This window comes from Cnephaeus nilssonii (assembly GCF_951640355.1).
Source record: "Cnephaeus nilssonii genome assembly, chromosome: 2".
Taxonomy (NCBI): Eukaryota; Metazoa; Chordata; class Mammalia; order Chiroptera; family Vespertilionidae; genus Cnephaeus; species Cnephaeus nilssonii.
Genome location: NC_137073.1, coordinates 6,457,898 through 6,481,035, shown reverse-complemented (window position 1 = coordinate 6,481,035; position 23,138 = coordinate 6,457,898). Strand labels below are relative to the sequence as shown.

General features: G+C 51.6%; 1 protein-coding gene across 3 annotated transcripts; it reads left to right on the top strand.

Annotated features, from left to right (window-relative positions):
* Positions 1-93: 93 nt before the first annotated feature.
* On the top strand, positions 94-20,982 carry EARS2 (glutamyl-tRNA synthetase 2, mitochondrial). 3 transcript variants are annotated; one of them, XM_079792568.1, is made up of 9 exons: positions 94-314; positions 2,695-2,850; positions 6,150-6,339; positions 8,100-8,572; positions 9,324-9,432; positions 11,609-11,762; positions 11,869-11,999; positions 19,100-19,235; positions 19,697-20,982. In XM_079792568.1, the coding sequence occupies exons 1-9, from the start codon at positions 176-178 to the stop codon at positions 19,778-19,780; spliced, it is 1,572 nt and encodes a 523-aa protein (XP_079648694.1). In that variant the 5' UTR covers positions 94-175; the 3' UTR covers positions 19,781-20,982. The 3 variants fall into 3 exon arrangements, with proteins under 3 accessions (XP_079648694.1, XP_079648695.1, XP_079648696.1); XM_079792570.1 differs by having other exon boundaries at positions 182-1,581; XM_079792569.1 differs by lacking the exons at positions 19,100-19,235; positions 19,697-20,982 and adding an exon at positions 13,169-14,037.
* Positions 20,983-23,138: the final 2,156 nt, after the last annotated feature.

The window sequence follows — 23,138 nt, the reverse complement described above, 5'->3', positions numbered from 1 at the left end:
CTCTGCCCTCTAGCGGCCGAGCCGGGCCGCAGCCGTGCAGGGGGCGTGGGCTCGCAGGCTAAGTGGCCTGCGCCTTTAAGGGGCGGGGTTGGGCCCAGTGTGGCGGAAGCGGATTGGCCGGGAGGAGTCCCGGAAGTGGTTCTCGGAGAAGCCCACGTGGAGGAGTCGAACCCACATGGCGGTGCTCTTGAGGACGCTGCTGCAGCCAGGGAGGCCCCCGGGAGTCTTGGGGCGCTCCCTGGGACGGCGTGAGGCCAGCCTGGGCACTGGTTCTGGGGCTGCGGTGCGAGTGCGGTTCGCCCCCAGCCCCACAGGTAATCTTAGGGGATGTGACGCTGCAGGCCGAAGCCCATCGTCCGGTGCCCGCCCCCAGAATGTTTTCCAACGAACCCCTTCCGGTGGAGTTAGACTGGGAGGGCAGCGCGACCCCATTTTGCAGGGGCAGAAACAGATCCAGGAGCGGAAATTGTTCGCATTGCCAGGAATTTCGTTGTGTTTATTGGATTGCACCCTGTCTTTCGGTCTCTTTTTCACGTATTCAGTAAATGTGTACCAACTGCGAGGTTCTGTTCCGCTGCGATACAATGACCATCTAGAAAGTAGGGCCCTACTCGGGTGGCCGCGACAAACGTGTACAAAAATACTGTGATTTTTAGGCAGTCACGTGTGCCCTATGGGAAATGAAGCAGGAGAGGTGACGGGTTAGTTTAGGTAGGATGCTCAAGAACATTTTGTTGAGGTGACATTTGAGCTGAGAACCAAATGACAAGGATGTAGCATATAGGAGGAACCTTCTGAGCAGAGGAAATTGCAGGTACACAGGCCCTGTGGTTAGTGTTGGAGCTAAGCAAGCCAAAGGGAGTTAGGGGCCCATTGTACACCCTAGTGGAGATCTTGTCAGGGCCTCCGCACCAGTTCCCAGAACTGAGCTTTCTTTTGTTAGCCCCTGCTGAGTTAGAGCCCTGTTTAACCCACCAGTTCCCAAAATTCTTTTCTCGCGAGGCTGCCTCTGCCTTCTCCACAATGAACGTGCCTCTCCTGAAACCCAGGGTCTGTATACAAGGCTACCTTTGTGGCAAGATCCCAGCTGCACAGAGCGACGGATTATGGATCGATACTTTTATAAAATCAATATAAGTGGATTACTAGAAAAATGAAAACCTAAAAAGCATACAAAATATGAGCCTACTTTATGTTTAATTAAACAAAATTGTTCTGTCAAACTGCTGCTCTCAGCATTTTGCTCTCAATATCTGTGCTTCCTTGCAACAGTTTGCAGATAGCACTGGTTTGGGTGCCAAAGCCTGAGATTGGGTACAAATTTTTGGCTTTGCCACTTCTTCTGTGTGACTTGGAGAAATTACTCAGAGGCTCAAACAGGCCTAGTAATAGTACCCCGCTCATGGGTTTGAAATAATGTAGCTGAGGCACTTAACAAGGTCTGGTACTTATAGAAAGCACTTAATAAACAGTAACCTCTATTTCGATTTGTTGTTATTAGTGTTTGCTGATTTGCAGGAGAAGCCCATATGAGTACAGGCAGATAAAAGGATTATCAAGCAACACAGATCATTACAATAGGTAAAATTAACTGAAGAGTGTTCTTTGGTCAGCATTTAGGCCTCACAGCAACCCTATAAGGAAGGTTTCTATTTTGTGTTTTTAATCCCTCTCATAGATGAGGAAATGGAGCTCATACAAATTAAGTCTAGTGCCCAAGGGGTGCCAGCATTGGTGAATGCAGGATTTGAATCCAGGTCTGTGTACCTATAAGAGGTCTCGCTTTTAACTGCTAGACCCCTGTCTTCTATCTTGGGGACCACTGGTTTTGTGGTGGCCTTGCAGTAATTAGCTGGAGGTCACACACATAATCCGTTGAAATGAGTCTGCCTGACCCTAAGGGAGCTGTGCTGTCCTGTGCTGTCTCCTGTACTTGGAGGTGCAGGTGAGCTCATTGTGCAGACAGGGCCGTGAGCTAGCCCTAAGAAGGCAGGATAAGGGGAAATAACAGCCCTGGGAAAATTGTTCATTTTAAGTTGTCAGTCAAGAATGATGGAAAAGCAAAATCGTGAGAGTTTCAACTCAGGTGAAGAGAAATATGGACTCAAACGTTAATTTTGGTTCAAGTGTAAAGCCAGCACTTAATGTAAAAATCTCAAGTAGACAAAATTCAAAATGTATAATGAGGATAGTCATGACAGTGCGTAGAGGCTGCATGTAAAATATCATTTTATGGTATTTTAAATTTGTAGTTAAGTTTTCCCCAAGCACATCATTGAATTTGCATAAATTAAATGCACGTGTGACAATGGCTTCAGTGACTCAGCCTCTGCCTCTCCTCCTTTGGGTGAAACTTGGCCTTGAGGCAGATCTCACAGTAGAGTGATGGATATTTGGAGGGAGTTGGGACCTTTTTACAAAATGTTCCCTGGGTGAACAGTTGCCTACCTGCTGGGACAGGTATGCCAAACTTGGGTGGTCTGCCTGTTCCAGAAAGAGGGCTAAATGGGTCATCACCCCGTCCTCCCTGCGGTCTGACTGTCTAGGTGCTAGCTGGAGAGATGGGACGGAGGTAGCGGTTTCTTGGTCTTTGATGTTCTTTGAGACATTCTGTTACAAACAGTTTGCTTGCCCCTCGACTGAGGCTCGCCAGCTCACATTCCCTGTCTTGTCTGAGCTGTTCTTTTCTGCCAGGCTTCTTGCACCTGGGTGGCCTCCGCACTGCCTTGTACAACTACCTCTTTGCCAAGAAACACGGAGGGAGCTTCATTCTGCGGCTGGAGGACACGGACCAGACCCGCCTGGTGCCCGGGGCAGCGGACAATATTGAGGACATGCTGGAGTGGGCAGGTGAGGCTGGCTGGGAAAGGACCTGCAGCCTTCCCCCAGCGCCCAGGAGCGGGAACAAGGAGAGATGGAGAGATGGGGGCGTTTGTGCTGCCTGGGGTGCCAAGTGCCACCTGAAAAGACTTAAGCTCCCTGAAGAAAAGCTCCAGGCTGTTTTGAGATTCCTGTTCTTATCCCGGGATCTCAAGTCCTCCTAGGAGCAGGCAGGCATAGGCCCAGTGTAGGGTGGGCCTGGGGAGCTGGACCTGTGGTGAGCGGGAGGAAGTTCCAGCCCTGCGCTCCCCGGTGGGGATGCCGGCCCAGCTGGTCAAATCTTCTGCCTTCCGAGAGGAGCCACAACCCCAGGGTTTTGTTGTTTTTCAGTGAATATTTCCCAATGTTAAATCTGAGCTCAGGTTTTTGAGGGCTTTTTAACCACATTGTATGAGTGAAAGAAAATGTTATCAGCCTCTGAAGTCAATTTTCTTGTGGGAAGTTTAATCCTGAGCACAGCCAAGTTCAGGGAGGACAAGGAGGCATGTGTTGGTGTTCCCTGGGTCAACGGTTGCCTACCTGCTGGGACAGGTATGACTAGTTAAGCTCCTCAAGAAAAAATACCGAAAATACCATGACTGTTTTGAGATGTGTATTTAATCTCAGGTAAATTAACTGGACTCTGGGTTCCTAATGGGCAGAAGCCAATTTCATTTCTGTCTGTTGTCGTAGAGGGCTGTAGCAGATACTAGGTCGAATTAGCTGAATAAAAGGGCATTCATTCAACAAGATCACTTACTGTGACCCAGGAAGTGTTCCAGCAGTGAGCAGAGACCCTGTGCTCAGTAAGGAGGGGAGACAGGCAAACAGATTAACTCATTCCTGTGATATTGAGTGGGGATGAGTGCTATGGAGAAAGGGTAGCAGGTTAGGGAACCCATGGGGAGGGGTGCTCGTTAAGACATGGTGGTCTTCACTGTGGAGGTGACACTAGAGCAGAGACTTGCACAGAGTGAGGGCCAGCCCCGAGGTTACCTAGGGGAAGAGTGTTCAAAGCAGAGCGAATAGCAGATGCGAAGGCCCCACAGAAGCTAAGTGCCCGGTGAATTAGAGGGGCAGCCGAAGGCCACAGTGGCCCAAGCACAGTGAGCAGGCAGAGTAATGGGGTGTGCGGGGGATGGAATGCCACGCGGGCCATGGAGAGAACGCTGACCGCATGTGGGCTCTGCACGGGCACGCGGGGTGCTGACGAGCAGGTCCTGCTCTCGCGGAGCCGCTGGTGCAGCACACGTGTGAATGACGCCCACCCTTGCGTTTTGGTGAGGAGAGGGCAGCTGCCCAGGCACCCCAGGGGGCTGACCTGGAACTGCTTGCATCAGGAAGTCACTCTTGGGGTTTTTGTTTGTTTGTTTGTTTTGGGGGGGGAGTTGGCATTAATTCACATAATATGAACAAAATGTACAATTCAGTGATTTAGTGTAGTCACCATGTCGTGCAGCCATCGCCACTCTCTAATTCCAGAACATTCCCATCACTCCAACACGAAACCCAGGACCTATTCCTCCCCGCAGCCCCTGGCACCGCTCATCTGCTCCTGTCCCTGTGGTTTGCCAACTCGGGACATTTCACATGAGAGGAATTACACAGTATGTGGCTTTGATGACTGGCTTTTACTTAGTGTAAGTTCATCTGTGTGGTAGCATATGTCAACACTTCATTCCCCTTTAGGATAGTCATTGTGTAGAAATACCACATTTTGCTTATCCATTCAGCTGAGGGTGGCATTTGGCTTTTTCCCACTTTTTGGCTATTATGAGTCACTGCTGTGAGCATTTATGTCCTAGTCTTTATGTGAACATACGTTTTTAAGTCCTGTAGTGGAGTACGCCAAAGCCCTGGGCGTTCCACATGCTGAGCACATGCAGGCAGACTAGGAAGGACCCCAGTGTACCTAACCCAACCTTCCCTTCAGACAGATGGAGAAGCGGAGGCCCAGCGGGAGAGGGGGCTCAGTGATACTAACTAAACCGCCAAAGCTGACGAGTGCCGTGCACACACCAGGCAGCACACTAAGCCGCGGGACCACCCTCAGGAGGAGGCACCATTTGTGTGCTTTTACAAGTGAGGCTCTGAAAGGCGACTCGCCCAAGGTCTCAGTGCTGGCCAGTGCGTCTGAACCCGGGCGTCTCCTCCCGAATTCGTGTGAACGCCGGGTGTGCGGGATTACCCCTAATTCATTTGAAAGCTTTTTGAGGGCAGAATGGCTATCATTCAACTCTTCTGTGTCCCCTCTGCCCTCTCCTGGAAGCGTTCACAGTTCAGCACGTCCTCTGTGACCTGGAACCTGACCTTGGGCTGGGAGTTTGGCTGATAATAGATCACGTTTCCTCCAAGGGCTTATAGTGAAGCTGCTAGAGGGCTATGTGCTTTGTGAGCACTGGTGTTTTTTAAAAAATATTTTTATTGATTTTTAGAGAGAGGGAAAGAGAGAAACATTGACGCTGCTGCCTCCTGCACACACCACCAGGCATCAAGCCCACAGCCCAAGTGCCCTGACTGGGAATCGAACCAGCAACCTTTCAGTGCATGGTATGCCCAGCCATCAGCCATACCGCCCAGGGCCCACTGATGCTTTTAGTTCTCAGTCACTCTGCACAGTAAGCTGTCAGCTGCACGTTTCAGAAAAGGGAATGCAAAGAGGCATTGCAGGGAGTGTTAAGAGCATGGATTCTGGGCCAGCTCACCTGGGTTTGAATCCAGTTGTGCCCCTTATCCTTGGCCAAGTTATCTAACAAAGTCCCTCTGTGCCTCAGTGTCCTCGTTAATGAATGGGATAATAATGACATCTGCCTGGTGTGGTGGTTCTGAGGCTTAGTGAAGATCACAGAACAGAAAGGCAGCTGGCAGGTGCTTAGCACTCTGGTGCTCCCACATCTGGATCCCTTGTCACAGACAAAGCCCGGAGTCCAGCCAGGCCTGATGGCTGTGCCCTGAACCACACTCTTCCTCCTGAGTCGGCTGGTCCAGGCCTGGGCGGGTTTCCCCTCCCCAGGGAAAAGGGAGATGGAGAGGAAGTGCAGTTGGGAGTGTGGACATGGAGCCAGCACGCCTCCGCCCGACTCCTCATCCACCGGGCTGCGTGGCCTGGAGCATGGAACCTCTGTGCTGGAATTTTCACCTGCGAAAGGGAAATCGTGGTAGTGCTGAACTCACACGTTGTTGGGAGGACTAAAAGTTCTACTCTGTTTGCCAAGCCCTTAGAGCAGTGCCTGAGAGCCAGTGTCGCATGCATCTTATAAATTGGTGATTACTCTCTTTCCACGCCCCAGGCATCCCCCCTGATGAGAGCCCACATCGGGGAGGCCCCAGGGGGCCCTACCTGCAGTCCCAGCGGCTCGAGCTGTACGCCCAGGCCACGGAAGCTCTGCTGAAAACCGGGGCTGCTTACCCCTGCTTCTGCTCTTCACAGCGGCTGGAGCTGCTGAAGAAGGAGGCCCTCAGGAGCCACCAGACACCCCGGTGAGAGCCCCAACCTGTCGTGCTGCCACCCAAAGTCGGGTGTGTTTGTTCGCTGTTGCTGCAGAACAAGTTACCCCCAAACTTTTACGGTCTCACAGTTTCTATGGGTCAGGACGCTGGGCACTGCTCGCCTGGACCTTTAGCTCAGGGTTGCTCCCAAGGCTCAGCTCGCAGAGAATCTGCTTCCATTTCCTTCAAGACTGTCGCCAGACCGCAGGGTGTCCTGGCTGTTGCCTGGACACATCTGCTCTTTGCCGCGTGGGCCTCTCCATAGGGCAGCTCACAGCATAGCAGCGGGCTTTCCTCAGAGAGACCAGGGGGAAAGCAAGAGAGCGAGACGGAAGCCAGAGTCTTTCGAGGAAGTGACAGCTCATCACTTTGGTTGTACACTGTTCATTAGGCGGAAGTCACCAGGGCCAGCCCATACTCACAGGAAGGGGATGGCACAAGGACAGGTGGCGATCACGGGGCCAGGTCTGAGCTGCCAACCGCCTTCGGTCCTAGGGAGTAACACATCAAGCAGTTTTAGTTGTTATTTTGACTAAGTAGGATTTTCTCATGTTCAGGAAAATATACACACAAAGCTCTCTCCCAACGCTGACTCTACCTACTCAGGTCCTCTCCAGAGACAGCTGGTGGTAGAATTTGCTCGTGTCTCCTGCAGAGACATTCAGTACATACACTGACACGTGCCTGTTATTTCTCTTTCCCCTTCAAATGGTAGCACACAATGAGGATTGTGCAACTTCTTGTCTCAAGGGTCAGTCTGTATCAGTCCACAGGTTTTTTTGTTTTGTAAATTTTTGTTTTGTTTTTTTAGTCCACAGTTTTTTTATGCTTACATGGTATTCCATTGTGTGGATATACCATCATTTACTTAATCAATTCCTTAATAATGAACCTTTATGTCATTCCTAGTATTTGTTATAAAAAAAGAGAGCTGTGCCCTAGCCAAGTTGGTTGCATACACCAAAAGGTTGTCCGTTCAATTCCTGGTCAGGGCACATACCTAGGTTGTGGGTTCAATCCCAGTCTGGACACGTGTGGAAGGCAATCAATCAATCGATGTTCCTCTCTTACATTGATGTTTTTCTCTCTCTTCCTCTCTCCCTCTCTCTCTATCTTTCTCTCTGAAAATCAATAAAAACATATCCTTGGGTGAGGATTAAGAAAAAGAGAGCTGTGCCTGGCCAGTGTGGTTCAGTGGTTGATCATCAACCTATGAACCAGGAGGTCACCGCAAGATTCCCAATCAGGGCACATGCCTGGGTTTCGGGCTCAATACCCAGTGTGGGGCGTGCAGGAGGCAGCCGGTCAATGATTCTCGCTCATCATTGATATTTCTCTTTCTCCCTCTCCCTTCCTCTCTGAAATCAATAAAAATATATGTGTGTTTTTTTAAAGAGAGAGCTATGACAAATGATGTGACAGGCATCATTTTGCACACATGCAGTGTGTTGTTAGAGACCTTCCAAGACGTGCTGCCTGGTGGCCCTGCACAAGCTGCACTCCCATCAGCGGTGGCCTCAGGACTTAAGTTCCAGTTTCAGTGAACCATCTGCACAAGGGCTCGGATGTTTGGATAAGTTCACAACATCCCCTGCAGCACTGCTTCTTCATTATAAACACTGGACTTATCCACCGACAGAAGATGGCTTTTTTTTTTTTTTACCAAGATCCATGTGGTCTTCAGAGACATAGATAGGGCTCATGCCCGTCACCAGTGTTGTTAGCAACTATGCTTCTCTTCTTCCCAACAGGTATGACAATCGGTGCCGGAACCTGAGCCAGAAGCAGGTAGCTGAGAAGTTGGCCAAGGACCCCAGGCCTGCTATCCGCTTTCGCCTGGAGGAGGAGGCACCAGCCTTCGAGGACTTGGTATACGGCTGGAATCGGCATGAAGTAGCCAGTGTGGAGGGGGACCCGGTCATCCTGAAGAGCGATGGCTTCCCCACGTACCACCTGGCCTGCGTGGTGGATGACCACCACATGGGCATCAGCCATGTGCTGCGTGGCTCGGAGTGGCTGGTCTCCACTTCCAAGCACCTGCTGCTCTACCAGGCCCTGGGATGGCCGCCACCTCGCTTTGCCCACCTGCCCCTGCTCCTCAACAGGGACGGCAGTAAGCTGTCCAAGAGGCAAGGGGACATTTTCCTGGAGAGTTTTGCTGCTGCCGGCTTCCTACCAGATGCCTTGCTCGACATCATCACTAACTGTGGCTCAGGGTTTGCAGGTATCCACTCACCTGAGAGTTCCCGGTGGCACCACAGCAGTGAGGCACCAGGGCTTGGGTGCAGGACCATAGTTTATTCAAAGCTAAGCCTTTATCCTTGCCAAGACTTAGAGCCCAAATCTTAAAGAAGCACCAAATAGGATAGGATGACCTCTTTGTGGGGGAGATTTCTGAAAATGAGGCAATAGTCTACTTATTGTTTATTTTGCTCTAATTTAATCCTTAAAATATCCTTGGGAGGTACGATCTCCACTGTTTGTAAGAGGATTGGGAGTCTCAGAGAAGTTAGGGAATTTGCCAGTGTCGCAGCTAGTAGGGGACGTGACAGAGGTTATTGTCGGCTGAACTCCCCACGATGCCCAGCGGGACAGCTGCTGCTCCGGAGAAACAGCCCTGCACAGCCGCTCTCAGCTCTGGCTGCACTTGGACTCACCGGGAAGCTCAGAGAGCACTGGTGCTGGACCCCACCCGGACCAGTGCGGTCAGGTCTCAGGATGGCCAGACAGTGGGTGCCGTCCCTGCAGCTCATGTCTCTGAGGGCAGTGAGTGTGGTTAAAACATTTTTTCAAACCATTTTTTTTCTTAATGACAAGCCTTTCTGCAAGTGAAAGCTCATTTGGACCTTGATGTAAAAATAGCTAGCGATTGAATCCCTTTGGTGAAAATGGGATGGGGAGCCCAGTGCTCACTCAGCCTCCTTGGAATTGAATGTCGAGGAGGGAGTTGAGCGCTGGGCTTCCCTCACTTGCAGAGAACCAGATGGGCAGGACCTTGCCAGAGCTGGTAGCACAGTTTGACCTGACCCGGATCACCTGCCACTCAGCCCTGCTAGACCTGGAGAAGCTCCCAGAATTCAACAGGTGAGTGGGGAACTAGAGAGCCCTGGTGGAAAAGGGCTTTCTTGCTGATGATGGGTCCCCACAGAGGGTCCTGTGGGCTCCAGAGTCACATACACCTGATTCTGACTGAGCTCACGTGTTTAGTGCTGTGTGACCACAGACAGTCACCTCACTTCTTCAGGCCTCTGTTTCCTCTTGTCTATAACAGAGCTATTAAGAGTTCCCACCCTATGCAATTGTTTTAAGAATTGAGTTATGGGGGGAGGAGGGGCGAGGGGAGCAATGGGAGGATAAGGACACATTTGTAATTCCTTAATAAAGGGAGGGGAAAAGGAAGAAAAAAAGAGTTGAGTTAAATTCAACATTGCATCAAAGGATCTGCGCAGCCCCCAGCACATAGAAAGTGCTTGACCAATGGTAGGTATCCTTTTATCATTACCATTATTTCTGCGTACCCCTCATATGGGTTCTGTTCACTACCAAAGCCTTCATTTTAGAACATCTCCCCTCCCCCTAACCCCCGATCCCCCGGCCAACACGGAGGAGCACTGTCTCTCACGTCACCCACCAACACAGGAGCACTGTCTCATGTCACCCACCAACACTGAGGAGCGCTGTCTCATGTCACCCACCAACACTGAGGAGCACTGTCTCTCATGTCACCCACCAGCACTGAGGAGCACTGTCTCATGTCACCCACCAACACAGGAGCACTGTCTCATGTCACCCACCAGCACTGAGGAGCACTGTCTCATGTCACCCGCCAACACTGAGGAGCACTGTCTCATGTCACCCACCAACACTGAGGAGCACTGTCTCTCATGTCACCCGCCAACACTGAGGAGCACTGTCTCTCATGTCACCCACCAACACTGAGGAGCACTATCTCTCATGTCACCCGCCAACACTGAGGAGCATTGTCTCATGTCACCCGCCAGCACTGAGGAGCATTGTCTCATGTCACCCGCCAACACTGAGGAGCGCTGTCTCATGTCACCCGCCAACACAGGAGCACTGTCTCATGTCACCCGCCAGCACAGGAGCACTGTCTCTTGTCACCTCCATGTGTCAAGGGTCCTTCACTCAGAAACCTTCAGATACAGTTACCCTTCCCATCACTGCTGACATGTCCCAGTCTAAGGGCCTGGGTGCACACAGCAGAAGGTTGCAGCGACTCCTTGCCACCTTCCCTGGCACACTGAGGGACCGGCTCTCTTTGGGCCCTCCTTGCGTGAGTGCCCCGGACTGCAAACCAGAAATCTCTGTTAACTGGGCAACCTCTACTCTGCCCAAGCCAACTGAAGCATGGGGAACAAGGGCCCTTTGCAGCCAAGAGAAGTCAGAAATCTTTTCTTCTATTGAATGATTGATTTTTTTCTTTTTAGAGGGGGAGAGAGAGAAACGTCAATTTGTTTTTCCACTTATTTATGCATTCATTGGTTGATTCTTTTATGTGCCTGACCAGAGATTGAACCTGAAACTTTGGCTGGCGTATTGGGATGAAGCTGTAATCAACTGAACTACCCAGCCAAGGCCAGAAATATCTTATTTTTGTGTGATCTCTTTCTAGTTTAAAAATGTTAGCTATTATTTTTTTACTAGAGATTCGGCGCACGAATTTGTGCATGGGTGGGGTATCTCTGCCTGGCTGGCGATCAGGGCCAATCAGGGCCCATCTCACCCAGTCCCAATCAAGCCAATCCGGCCAGCCAGCCAGGGGTAGGGTATGCAGGAAATTGGCTGTGAGAGCACACTGACCACCAGGGGGCAGCTCCAGCATTGAGCATCTGCCGCCTGGTGGTCAGTGAGTGTTATAGCTACTGGTCCTTCGGTCACTTAGATTGTTGTTAATCCTCACCTGAGGATATTTTTCCTTTTTTTTTTTTTTAAGAGTGGGGAGTGGGAGGGAGGGGGAGAAATAGAGAGAGAAAGACACATTGATTGATTGCCTCCCAGACGTGCCCTGACCAGGTGACCAGGGCTGGGGATCATGCCTGCAACCAAGGTATGTGCCCTTGGCCAGAATCAAACCCGGGACCCTTCAGTCCACAGGCCAAACTGACTAGGGCCTGTTAGCTACTATTTTAGAAGCAGCATGTCTCCGGGTTGTTTGGGGCCCTCAAGCTGCCTGTTTCAGACCTCGGCCAGGTCCCTTTCCTCCTGTAAGCATAGAGAACTCCTTTGGCTTTGCCTCCAGGCTGCACCTGCGTCGGCTGGTGAGCAATGAGACCCAGAGGCGCCAGCTGGTGGGGAAGCTGCAGCTGCTCGTGGAGGAGGCATTTGGGAGCCAGCTGCCAGACAGGGCTGTCCTGGACCCAGCCTATGTGGAGAGGATCATCCTGCTGAGACAGGTGGGGCTGGGAGCTCCGGGAGACCGAGGGAGTGGAGCCCCCCATCCCCCCGCTTCCAGCGTGTCAGCCCTGTCCCCATGCATTGAATGGCTGCCTCTTTCTCCAGGGTCACATTTGCCGCTTGCAGGATTTGGTCTCCCCGGCACACTCCTTCCTGTGGACTCGCCCTGCTGTGGGTCGAACGCAGCTGAATGCCATCTCAGAGCAGGTAGATGTGATTGCCAAGCGCGTGCTGAGGTGAGTTCCCGCAGGCCAAGCTCAAGGTTCTGTACCCTCTTTCCCCCTCCCCCACTTGGGTCCCCTTTACCCCAGGGCTGGGCGTTTGGGCTCGCAGCACAACCTGTGGCCAGTGAGAGGTTTGGGGGAGCTAATCACTCACCAACGCTCTTGGTAGGAGGGGAGCCCAGAGGAGCCCAGGCTCTCCCGGAAGAGAGGATGCATTCAGGTTCCGGGTTGGACCCACCTGGGTTCCATTCTGGCTCCACCTGTTACTCACCAGTTAGTTCACCTGCCCAGATGGCTTCACTTTGGCCAAGTTACTGCACCTGTTTGAGCATCGTTTCCTCATCTGAAAGGTGCAGGTGAAACTATTGCTTACTGTAACAGTATCAGGACACTTCCGATGACAAAAGCGGAAAACAGCCATGGAGAAGAAGGACTGGTCTGTGTAATTGTGTGGTCAGAACAAGGGCTGACTTGAGGCTATATGCATGGCCCAAAAATACATCACCAAGGCCCAGTTTCTCTATCTTTTTTATTCTGCCCACACTCCTCCATGCTGGCTGCTCTGGTAGAGGGAGAACAGGTTTCTCTCCCGCTACCGAGTGTACTTCTCTTTACCTAACAGTCCAGGAGCGAACAGCTTTCCTCCTTGTCTCCAGTGTCCTGCCATCCCTAGATTTTGTTCTTGTCCCTGTGGTCCATGGTGGCTCACGGACCATCCAGAATTCAGCCAGAGGAGAAAGAAGGAAAAGAGGAGGCAGACAGGACATTTCTCCCCCTTAAGGACTTGACTTAAAAACTGTCCCGCTAGCTGGAACTCTGCCTTAGGGCCACGCCAGGCCTAAGGAAGCCTAGAAAATGTACTTTTTTTTACTTGGCAGCCATGTGCCCAGCTAAAAATTTTGTTACTACATACAAAAGCGAAAAAAGTAACTTGTCTAAAATGATACAGCTAGCCCGGCCAGTGTACTCAGTGGTTAGAGTGTCGGCATGCACACCAAGGGCCATGGGCTCGATTCCCAGTGAGGGGCACGTACCTGGGTTGCAGGTTCTCCGGCCCTGATTGTTTGTGTTCAGGAGACAGCTAATCAATGAGTCTCTCTCACATCGATGTTTCTCTCTCTCTCTCTCTTTCTCTTCCCCCTCCCACTCTCTGAAAAAAATCAATGGAAAAATATCCTCAGGTGAGTATTAACAACAACAAAAAAGAATACAAGCATGTGCCAAGAAATACAAATGGTATATCCCTGGCCAGGTAGCTCAGTTGGTTGGATCATTGTCCCAGTGCCCCAAGGTTGAGGGTTCCATCCCTGGTCAGTGCACATATAGGAATCAACCAATGAATGCAGAAATAAGTGGAACAACTAAATCAATCAATCAATCTCTCACATCAATAATTTTTTTTAATTAAAAAAAAAAATACAAATGGTACAAGAGGGTTTATAGCAAAAACTAAGACTTCCCTCCCTACTCCAGCCCCCGACAGAAAGGCAGCCACACTTAGCAGTTTCCTTTGTGAATTGTCTAAATTCAAGGATATGTGTATACAACTCTAGTCCTATAATTTTTTAATTTTTTAAAAAATATATTTTATTGATTTTTTACAGAGAGGAAGGGAGAGGGATAGAGGGATAAACATCGATGAGAGAGAAACATGGACCAGCTGCCTCCTGCACACCCCCCACCAGGGATGTGCCCGCAACCAATGTACATGCCCTTGACCAGAATCGAACCTGGGACCCTTCAGTCTGCAGGCTGACGCTCTACCCACTGAGCCAAACCGGCCAGGGCTATAATTTTTTAATTTTGAAATTTAATATTTTGGTTATTAATACATTCAAATCTCTTAAGCCTGGGTTTAAAACCTAGAAATGATAAGAAGGTATATATTCAGGGAGTCCTGTTTTTAATCCTTGTCCCCTATTTGCCCAGTTCCAAAACCCTCTGTATGTTATGACTGCTCTTAATTATGTCTAAACTAGAGGCCCGGTGCACGAAATTCGTGCACTGGGGAGGGTGTCCCTCAGCCCTGCTTGCACCCTTTCTAATATGGGACCCCTCGGGGGATGTCCAATTGCAGGTTTAGGCCCGATCCCTGTGGAATCGGGCCTAAACCTGCAGTTGGACATCCCTCTCACAATCCGGGACCGCTGGCTCCTAACCGCTCACCTACCTGCCTGATTGCCCCCTAACTGCTCCCTTGCTGGCCTGATTGCCCCCTAACTGCTCCTCTGCGGGCCTGATTGCCCCCAAATACCCTCCCCTGCTGGCCTGATCACCCCCAAGGCTTTTATTAGTATAGATATGACCCTGCACAGAAAATTTTACTAACCCTGCTTTACAATAAGGGCTTGACGATTGAATCATTAGGAGCAGACACCAAGATTTCCTTTCTTTGAATAGTGGAGGGAATATTTATCTTGTCTTTAAGTTTCCCAGAAATTAAAATGAGATAATGACTTAGAAAAGTATAAAAGCACCATATCAAGACAACTGTCTTTTTAATGAAGTGGCAAAATGAAAAACACTTTTTATTCTCCCCTTCCTTCCTTTACAGCTTTTATTTAAACTTTGAAATTTATAAAAATTTCACTCCAATTTTCATTTCTTTACATTCAACATTATTTTGTATTGGTTTCAGGTTTTATATTAGTTACAGAATAGTGGTTAGACAATCATATACTTTACAAAGTGTTCCCCGATATTTCTAGTACCCACCTGGCATCATACCATCATTACAACACTATTGACTATATTCCCTATTTAAGTGACAATGGGTTTACAGGTTCCTTTCAGTCTTTCTTTTGTGTTGCTTGTCCTTCCTTTTCTTTCTCACTTCTTCCCTCATTTTCTTTATATAGTATCTCAATTGGCTATCAAAGCTCAGTGAAGGCACTGGGACACGCTTAATCCATTTTACAGACCAGGAAACTGAGGCCAATTCCAGTTGGCTGTGGAACTTGACTCAGCACACAGGAAGCCCTCAGAGCCATGCTCTTTGCGCTTCCTAAGGGGCAGCGGCCCAGCAAACAGAACAAACCTTCCAGTCAGGCTTCTGAGCCTCTTTCTCAAGCACCTCTTCATTGCGGATGCTCCACATTCTTTCCTCTCCCCCCATTCTTTACTGCCCCCCCTTCTCCGAAGCAGGTGGAAGGCTTCCCACTCACTGCCTAGGCATGCTCTGCCATGGGGCAGGGTGTAGCGAGCTTGCTTTTGGGTCAAGGCAGGAGCAGGAGTCATTGCCTCTGAAGTGTGTAGGCCACCTGTGCGTGGCCCGTTAGCACTGGGAGCTTCTCTGAATCACATCAGTCAGTCCAGTACCCTGCAGTGCAGCACCCCTCCACTGAGGTGGCACAACCCCTCAACCCCGCCTCAGGGGTGAGGGTCCTGGCCCTCTGCCAGGAGTCCTTCCATGCCCCTTGATCCTTGGCTGGGCCCACCCACGTCTTGGAGGCACTGCAGAACCTCTGTCTCTCTGCAGATGAGACAGATCCCTGCCCTAGGTCTCCGCAAAGCTATGAATCTGTGGCCAGAGGCCTGGTCTGGGTCTCAGCAACCACATGCCTGCAATGTTCCCAGGGACCCTGGGAGCGGCTTGGCGAGTCCCGTCTCACCTCCCCGGGGTGCCGATCTCCCCAGGGACCCCTGGGAGAGGCTGGATGGGCTGGCTACACCACCCGGGTTGCTGATATCCCGGCCACGCCCCCTAGGTTGCCGATCTCCCCAGGGACCCCCCTGAGAGGCTGGATGGGCCCAGCCATGCCCCGCCAGGTTGCCGATCTCCCACCCCTGGGAGGGGCGGGAAGGGCCCAGCCATGCCCCACCAGGTTGCCCATCACCCCCGGCAGGGGCGGGAAGGGCCCAGCCATGCCCCCCCCAGGTGGCTGATTGCCTGCAAGACCCCCGGGAGGGGCGGGAAGGGCCCAGCCACACCCCCCAGGCTGCCCATCACCCCTGGGACCCCCGGAAGGGGCGGGAAGGGCCCGGCCACGCCCCCCCCAGGCTGCCCATCACCCCCGGGACCCCCGGAAGGGGCGGGAAGGGCCCGGCCACGCCCCCCCAGGCGGCCGATCACCTGGGAAGGGCCCTGCCACGCCCCCCCAGGCGGCCGATCGCCCGTGGGACCCCCGGGAGGGGCGGGAAGGGCCGGCCACACACCCCCAGGCGGCTGATCACCTGGGAAGGGCCCGGCCACGCCCCCCCAGGCTGCCCATCATCCCCGGGACCCCCGGGAGGGGCGGGAAGGGCCCGGCCATGCCCCCCCAGGCTGCCGATAGCCCGTGGGACCCCCGGGAGCGGTGGGATGGGCCCAGCCAAGCCCCCCCAGGTTGCCGATCTTCCCGATACCCTCTTGAGTGTCTGGGCAGCCAGGTCTCGCCTCCCCGGGGCAGCAATCTCCCCAGGGACCGACGAACTAAGAGGACTGGGCGCTGCCATCTTGATCTTCTCAACGGCCGGATAGGCCACCCGGAGTCCCGCCCCCCAGCCTCCCGCCGGCCCAATCGTGGGCGTAGCGGAGGTGCGGTCAATTTGCATGTTTCTCTATTATAAGGTAGGATAATCCTCCTTATCTTCCCCTTTTTTTACACAAAAGGTACAATACAAGAACACCATTCTGTACCTTTTTTTCCTTTTACTTAATATATATTTTGATCTGCCCAGTACTTGGAGAGCATCCTCATTCTTTCCTGCAGCTACACCTACCCCATTCCTATACCACTTCGCCACGATTTATTTAACACCCTCCTGCTGATGGACATTTGATTGCTTCCAGATTTTGCTGTTACAAACAATGTGCAATGAGTAATCTTACCTAGACACCATTAACATGTTTGTAAGGATAGCGCCAAGATAAGTTCCCAAAAGAGCTATTATTAGTAATAATGCTTTCTTAATTTCGGGCATTCCACTCTAGGGGCTATTCGTTGTTACTCACTGGAAGTAATGTCATTACTCCCCATCCTGCCACAGGCATTGTTTTAGAGGCACTCTGGTGCTTCCACTTGAGGCAGGAAAGCTGATACACAAATGATCAGAAGCTGCCAGATCTCTCAGTCCTTCTGTGCTCACGCCAAGCTGCAAGCCAGCTCTCACGTGTCCTCAGCTGCCATTGTGGGCTGCCCAGGACCTGTCCCTTTCACCTGCTCCTTGGCAGGTTGCTCCCTGCGGTGACATTGAGGAGAGTGTCTATTTTCCCCCACATTTTATATTTTTAATATTTTGTCTCCTCCATTTCGTAAATAACAGCAATCACGTAACCCAGTTAATGATGCAATAAGAATGATTACTTCTGTCTCCAGTTGGAACTCAGTTGCTCAGATTCTGGAGTTCGTAGGAGAGCTGTCTGTATGCTGAAAGGCTATTTGTTCAGATCACTTATGAACCCGTACCCTGCGCCAGCAGCACTGCACACTGAGCAACCTCTGGGGTAGAGCTGTCCGAGCCCCGTTGTGAGCAGGTGGTGTCGGAGTGGGCATTGTGGACCATCTGCCTCAGTCCCTGCTCAGTGTGGGACAGACTCCCCACCCTGCCTCCATCTCTTGCTCTAACTTCAAAGCAGGGCTGGGGTGAAGTTTTTGCAAGTCCAGCTCTAACAATAGGGAATTCCTCTTGAACTCAAACACGCTTTTGGGAGCAGATCTCGGCTGGACTGCCAGGAGAGGGCAGTGATGGCTGGCCCCTGGAGCTTAGGTCCTTACATGCTTCCATCTGAGGGCAGAGGATGGTTGTGGCAAGTCCGTGGCAGGGCCCTCGCTGGGGCTGCGGGCTCCTGATTGCTTCCTTTCTGCTCTTCTATGTTACATCCAACAGTCTCCCTGTCCCCAGTCTTGAAGCTGTTTCAGATCATTTCCTAGAAGGCTCCATACTTCCAGCCTCCATCTAACCCAGTCCTGAGTTTCTTTATAGATACTTTTGCAAAGCCTCAGAGCTCTTGGGTGTAATAATATTGGCTAATAACTAGCTTTTTATTGAAATACTAGAAGCCTGGTGCATGGATTCATCTCTTGCTCTAAGTGACGGTTCAACCAGTAGCTATGATGTGCACTGACCACCAGAGTCTCTCAATCTGGGACCCCTTGGGGGATGTCGGACTGCCAGTTTCAGCCCAATTCCTGCAGGCCAGGCCAAGGGACCCCACCGGTTCATGAATCCATGCACCAGGCCTCTAGTATGCATATAAGATCTTTGGTTAATCTCTTTCCACCCTCCCCCCTCCCCCCTTCCCTCTGAGATTCATCAGTCTGTTCCATGTTTCCATGCCTGTGCGTTGAGTGTCTGCCCCCTGGTGGTCAGTGCACATCATAGCTACTGGTCAAACAGTCGCTTATGCTTTTATACATTACTAGAGGCCTGATGCACGAAATTCGTGCACGGGTAGGGTCCCTAGGCCTGGCCAGTGATCAGGGCCGATCTGTGGGGTGACCAGTGGGCGATCTTGGGGAGGGGGGCAGCGATGGCACCCACCTTGGCCAGCCTGGCGCCGCCTGCGCTCGCTAGCCCCGTTCCCCATTGTGGGGTGATTGGGGGGCCCCCACTGGCACCCGCCTTGGCTGGCCTGGGGCCTGCGGGCTGGGGGAAGCTCCTGTGTTGAGTGTCTGCCCCTGGTGGTCAGTGAATGTCATAGTGACTGGTCGTTCCACCAGTCATTCCGCCGTTCAGTTGATTTGCATATTAGGCTTTTATTATATAGGCTAGATGAGACCTAATACTTTTGAGTACTTACTACCCGTTCAAGCAATGTGCTTAGTGCTTTGCTTGTTTCAATGTAGGCACAGCATAGTTCTGTGAGGTGCAGACCCTCAGGTGAGAAAACGAGGCGCAGAGATGACCTGCACAGAGGCAGCCGTAGTAAATCCTCTGGTTTTGGTACCCTCTTCGTGTCCCTATGTTATGCCCCCATCCTGGGAGTCTCTGCTGTGCGGTACCCTGGTGGTTTTCTCTTCCCCGGCGTGGGTGGGTCGGATGTGGTAGATCCTCCCTCCCCCCCTCCCCAGGCTGGCCTGAACATTGACTGTGCCCTTTATACTGTCACTGATAGATAGTCTTCCAAAGTTCTTCCTCCCACTCTCTTGCATTGGCCCCTGCGGGCTCCTCATAGACTGGCCCACTTCTAGGCTTTTAGAAGGACCTGGCGCCAGCTTAACTCAGGACGTGCTGAATGCAGAACTGAAGAAGCTGTCCGAAGGTCTGCCCGGCACCAAGTACAGTAACGTGATGAAACTCCTCCGAGTGGCCCTCAGTGGACAGCCGGTGAGGCGGGCAGATGGGCTGGACTGTTCCCGGGAGCCCTCACTTACCCATTCAGCTAACATTCACCAGCAGCACTGAGCTCATCTTTCTTACAACGATGAGTGAAACATGAGCACTCCCCTCACCCACTCATTCAACAGACAGCACCTATTGAGTGCCTACTGTGCAAGTGCCACACTAGGTACAGAGGATACAGTAGTAAATCAAACACGCACACTCCTTTCCGTCATCCTTCATGGACTGGCCATTGATTGGAGGTAACAGACATGTCAATACAGGAAAAAGAGGCTCCGGGGATGCAGCCTCAGCCTCAGAAATTAAAGACTGCAATGCAATCTCTGCCCTGGGGGTACAGGCAGCAGTGTTGGGGTTGGCTGGGGTATGACTTCTGCAGACCAAGGCTGGGCATGAGTCTCTTAGGCAGCTTAAGATCATAGGCAACGTTTTCTCTTTGTTCTTAGCAAGGACCGCCTGTAGCTGAGATGATGGTGTCCTTGGGACCAAAAGAAGTGCGGGAACGAATACAGAAGGTGCTTTCCAGCTGACGGGAGATGTGCCAGGCGGCGGAGGCGGCCTAGGAACCTGTGCGTGTGGAGACTGCCTTCGGAGGGGAGGAGTGGGTCCTGGGACCCATCGGGAACTTGTAGCAGGAACCAGAGTCTGGGTGCACACAGTGTATACATGGCTCCACACAGCCCCGTCCTCGCCCACTGGTTGGGAAGCCCGGCATCTTCTCACCTCCCTGAGTCTACAGAGGACGGCTCACGTCTGGTTCCGATACCACATTACATGGCAGAGGTTTCAAGATGGTTCCTAGAACAATCCAGAGGGCTCGTGTGTAGGCTGCCCGAGCTGCATAACAAATGCCACGGAGTTGGGGGCTTAAGCCACGGAAAATCATTTCCTCACTGTCCAGGCGGCTGGAAGTCTACAAGGAAGGTGTTGGCAGGTTTCTTTTCTCCTTGGCTTGCTGATGGCTGCTTTCTGCTGTCCGTACGTGTCATCGCCCTGAGGGTGCCCTTGGTGCCTCTGGGTGTCCAAATGTCTTAGGACACCAGGCAGGTGGGATTAGCACCCACCCTAATGGCCCAGTTTTACCTTAATCGCTTTTTTAAAGGCCCAGCTGCACATACAGTTAACATTCTGAGGTCTCGGCCTTAGGGCTTCAGGATACGACTTTTGAGGGGACACAGTTCAGTGCATGACAGCTTGGCAGCAGCCTGGACTCAGTTCTCGGCCCAGCTGGGACTCAGAGTGGCAGGGCTGAGCTGAAAGTCACTTTCTCGGGGGCTCATCACGGGGCAAGACTCATCTGTGAGGGTGGGCTGGGAGGAGCACTTATGTCTTACACTTTTTTTTGTCCTGGACTTGGGGCAGCCTGCCTCCCTTCCCTAAAGGCTGTCTGCTCCTCTCCCACTTCTTCAGACCTGGTCCTTGAACTCAGGCCTTCACCCTGCCTAGTCTGCATCTTGTATTCATATCTACCTCCTCCTCATATCCACTACTGTCTGAAATGAGATGTTCTTGGGATGAAGAGAAATGGCTAAAGTAAAGGGAAGACAGTGGCTGGGAACAGAGACCTGCAGGCTTCTAGGTGTCCCGGCGGCAGCCAGCCTCTGAGAGGCCCCAGTCATTGCTCCCTCTTGGTGTCACCCGGATAGGGCTCAGTTGAGATGCATCATGGCTTCCTTCTTGTTCTCTTGGGTCCCTTACTCTGCGGGAAACCACTTCCACGGAAGACGGGCAGCCCTGTGGAGAGGCTCATGTGGCAAGAACCGAGGCCTCCTGCCTACAGCCAGGTTCGTGCCCACCTCGGAAGTCGGTCTTCCAGCCCCAGCCACGCCTTCAGGTGACCACATTCTGCCGATGTCTCGACTGTCACCTTCACGAAAGAGCCTTAGCCACAACCACGAAGCAAGGCTGCTCTCAACTGTCAGACACACACATGACGAGGTAATCAGCGCTCATTGTCTGCAGCCACTAGGTTTTGCCCTGCCGGGTGGCTCAATTGGTCAGAGCACCATCCTGATGCACCAAGGCTGCAGGTTCAGTCTCTGGTCAGGACACATGCAGGAAGCAACAGTGGGTGCATGGGTGGAGTAACACTTTGATGTTTCTCTCCCTCTGAAATAAGTCAATAATAAAGCTACTAGGTTTAAGGATAATTTGTTGCCCAGCAAGTGTTAGCTCTTACCCTCTCCTTGTCCACGGGAAAAGGGAAAGGGGATAAAGAATTTGGTGAGCCTGGCTGGTGTGGCTCAGTGGCTAAGCATCAACCTAAGAACCAGGAGGTCACGGTTCATTCCTGGTCAGGGCACATGCCTGGGTTGCGGGCTCCATTCTTGGTAGGGGTCGTGCAGGAGGTAGCCAATCAATGATTCTCTCATCGATGTTTCTGTCTCTCCCTCTCCCTCTCTGAAATCAATAAAAATATGTTTTTAAAAAACGAATTTGTTGAGCTTCACAGACCTAGTCTTTTCTTGAAAAGTAGATCATAAAGTTCTGTGCAAGCACTGGACACCCACTCTGCCTGACGAGGCTGATTGGAGATTACGTCTGTGGGGTTTCAGTTGTGGGAGAGTCAGTGTCTGTGGGAAAGCCGAGACCGGTCTGGCTGTGCAGGGGCAGGCGCCACGCCAGGCTTGCTGCAGCGGGGACACGGGGACTGCAACTGTCCTTTGTGGTTTGTTTCCCTGTTTGCATTTCCCGTCAGTTTTGGGTGACGCAGCGAAAGATTCGGATGCTGGGAGGAGAGTTGCTGTTGCTCAGCTAGGAGAGGTGTCCCTGCGGGAAGCTGTGCAATGGGTGGAAAAAGCTGTTCCCCAGGAAAAGTGTTTTTCCAAAAGGGGCACAGGAACAAAACCAGTGATTTGTGCACTTGCCTGAGGTGCAGCCGTGTCAGGTTTCAGAATTTGCTGAAATGCTTTAGTCCATTATTTCATCCCGTCTTCACAGTCCCACAATTCCCTATCTGTTATTTCTGTAATAGATAGGGAAACTGAGTCAGGAAAAGGTAACTAACTCTTCTGAGGCACAGTGAGGATTTAAACTCAAGCTTACAACCCCCAGTCTGAGCTCAGCTCTTAACTACTGGGTGTCGTCAGCGTCTCTGCTTCTCGGACGTGAAGGACAATTAGGAGAGACTTCCTCACGCGCTGGCTCGTGGTCCCGGAATGTGAGAGGGTGACATGGAGTGATGAAAATGCTGAGCTGATAGAGTGCTGCCAGCTTCCCAGTTGGCATGAGTTGTGTAAAAGCAGCATATGCCTTTGGACAAGGGGTTTTGCTCAGGACCAGTGGGACTTCACACGTTTAAAATAACCTCAAGCCCCTCCCCACCCCAACCCCTGTGTGTTTAGAGTATAGTGAAACAGTGGGGCCCACTGCCTAGACAAACACCTGGACAAAGTCCTGGCCAGGCCGGGGTCATCCTGTTCACCAAAAGGTTGCTGGTTTGATTCCAAGTCAGGTCACATGTCTGGGTTGGGGGTTTGGACCCCTGTAGGGGGCAAGCAGGAGGCAGCTGATCGATGTTCCGCTCTCACGTTGATGTTTCCCTTCCTCTCTAAAAATGAATAATCTTTTTAAAAAATATCTTTAAAAAAAAAAAAAAAAGCCCAGTCCTACCATTTATTACTGTGACTTCTGTACCTCAGTTTCCTCACCTATAAAATGGGGATAACAATGGTACCTGTCTCAACGAGTTAGTTGTAAGGATGGAAATATGTGACATAAGTAAAATTCTGAAAACAGTGTCTGGCACTAACAACTGTCTGTTGCCATCATGTCATCACTGGTATTTTCATTCTTAGAAATGGTAATCTTGGTTGCAAGGCATAGAAACACAATTCATTGGAAGATTTAGGAGTCTCCTGGATCCAAAGGCAGGACTTCTAGCTGCAC

Coding starts and splice junctions, on each gene's coding strand:
- EARS2 (XM_079792568.1), top strand. CDS start 176: ATGGCGGTGCTCTTGAGGACGCTGCTGCAGCCAGGGAGGCCCCCGGGA. Junction 9,433..11,608: donor AAGCTCCCAGAATTCAACAG/GTGAGTGGGGAA, acceptor CTTTGCCTCCAG/GCTGCACCTGCGTCGGCTGG. Junction 19,236..19,696: donor TGGCCCTCAGTGGACAGCCG/GTGAGGCGGGCA, acceptor CTTTGTTCTTAG/CAAGGACCGCCTGTAGCTGA.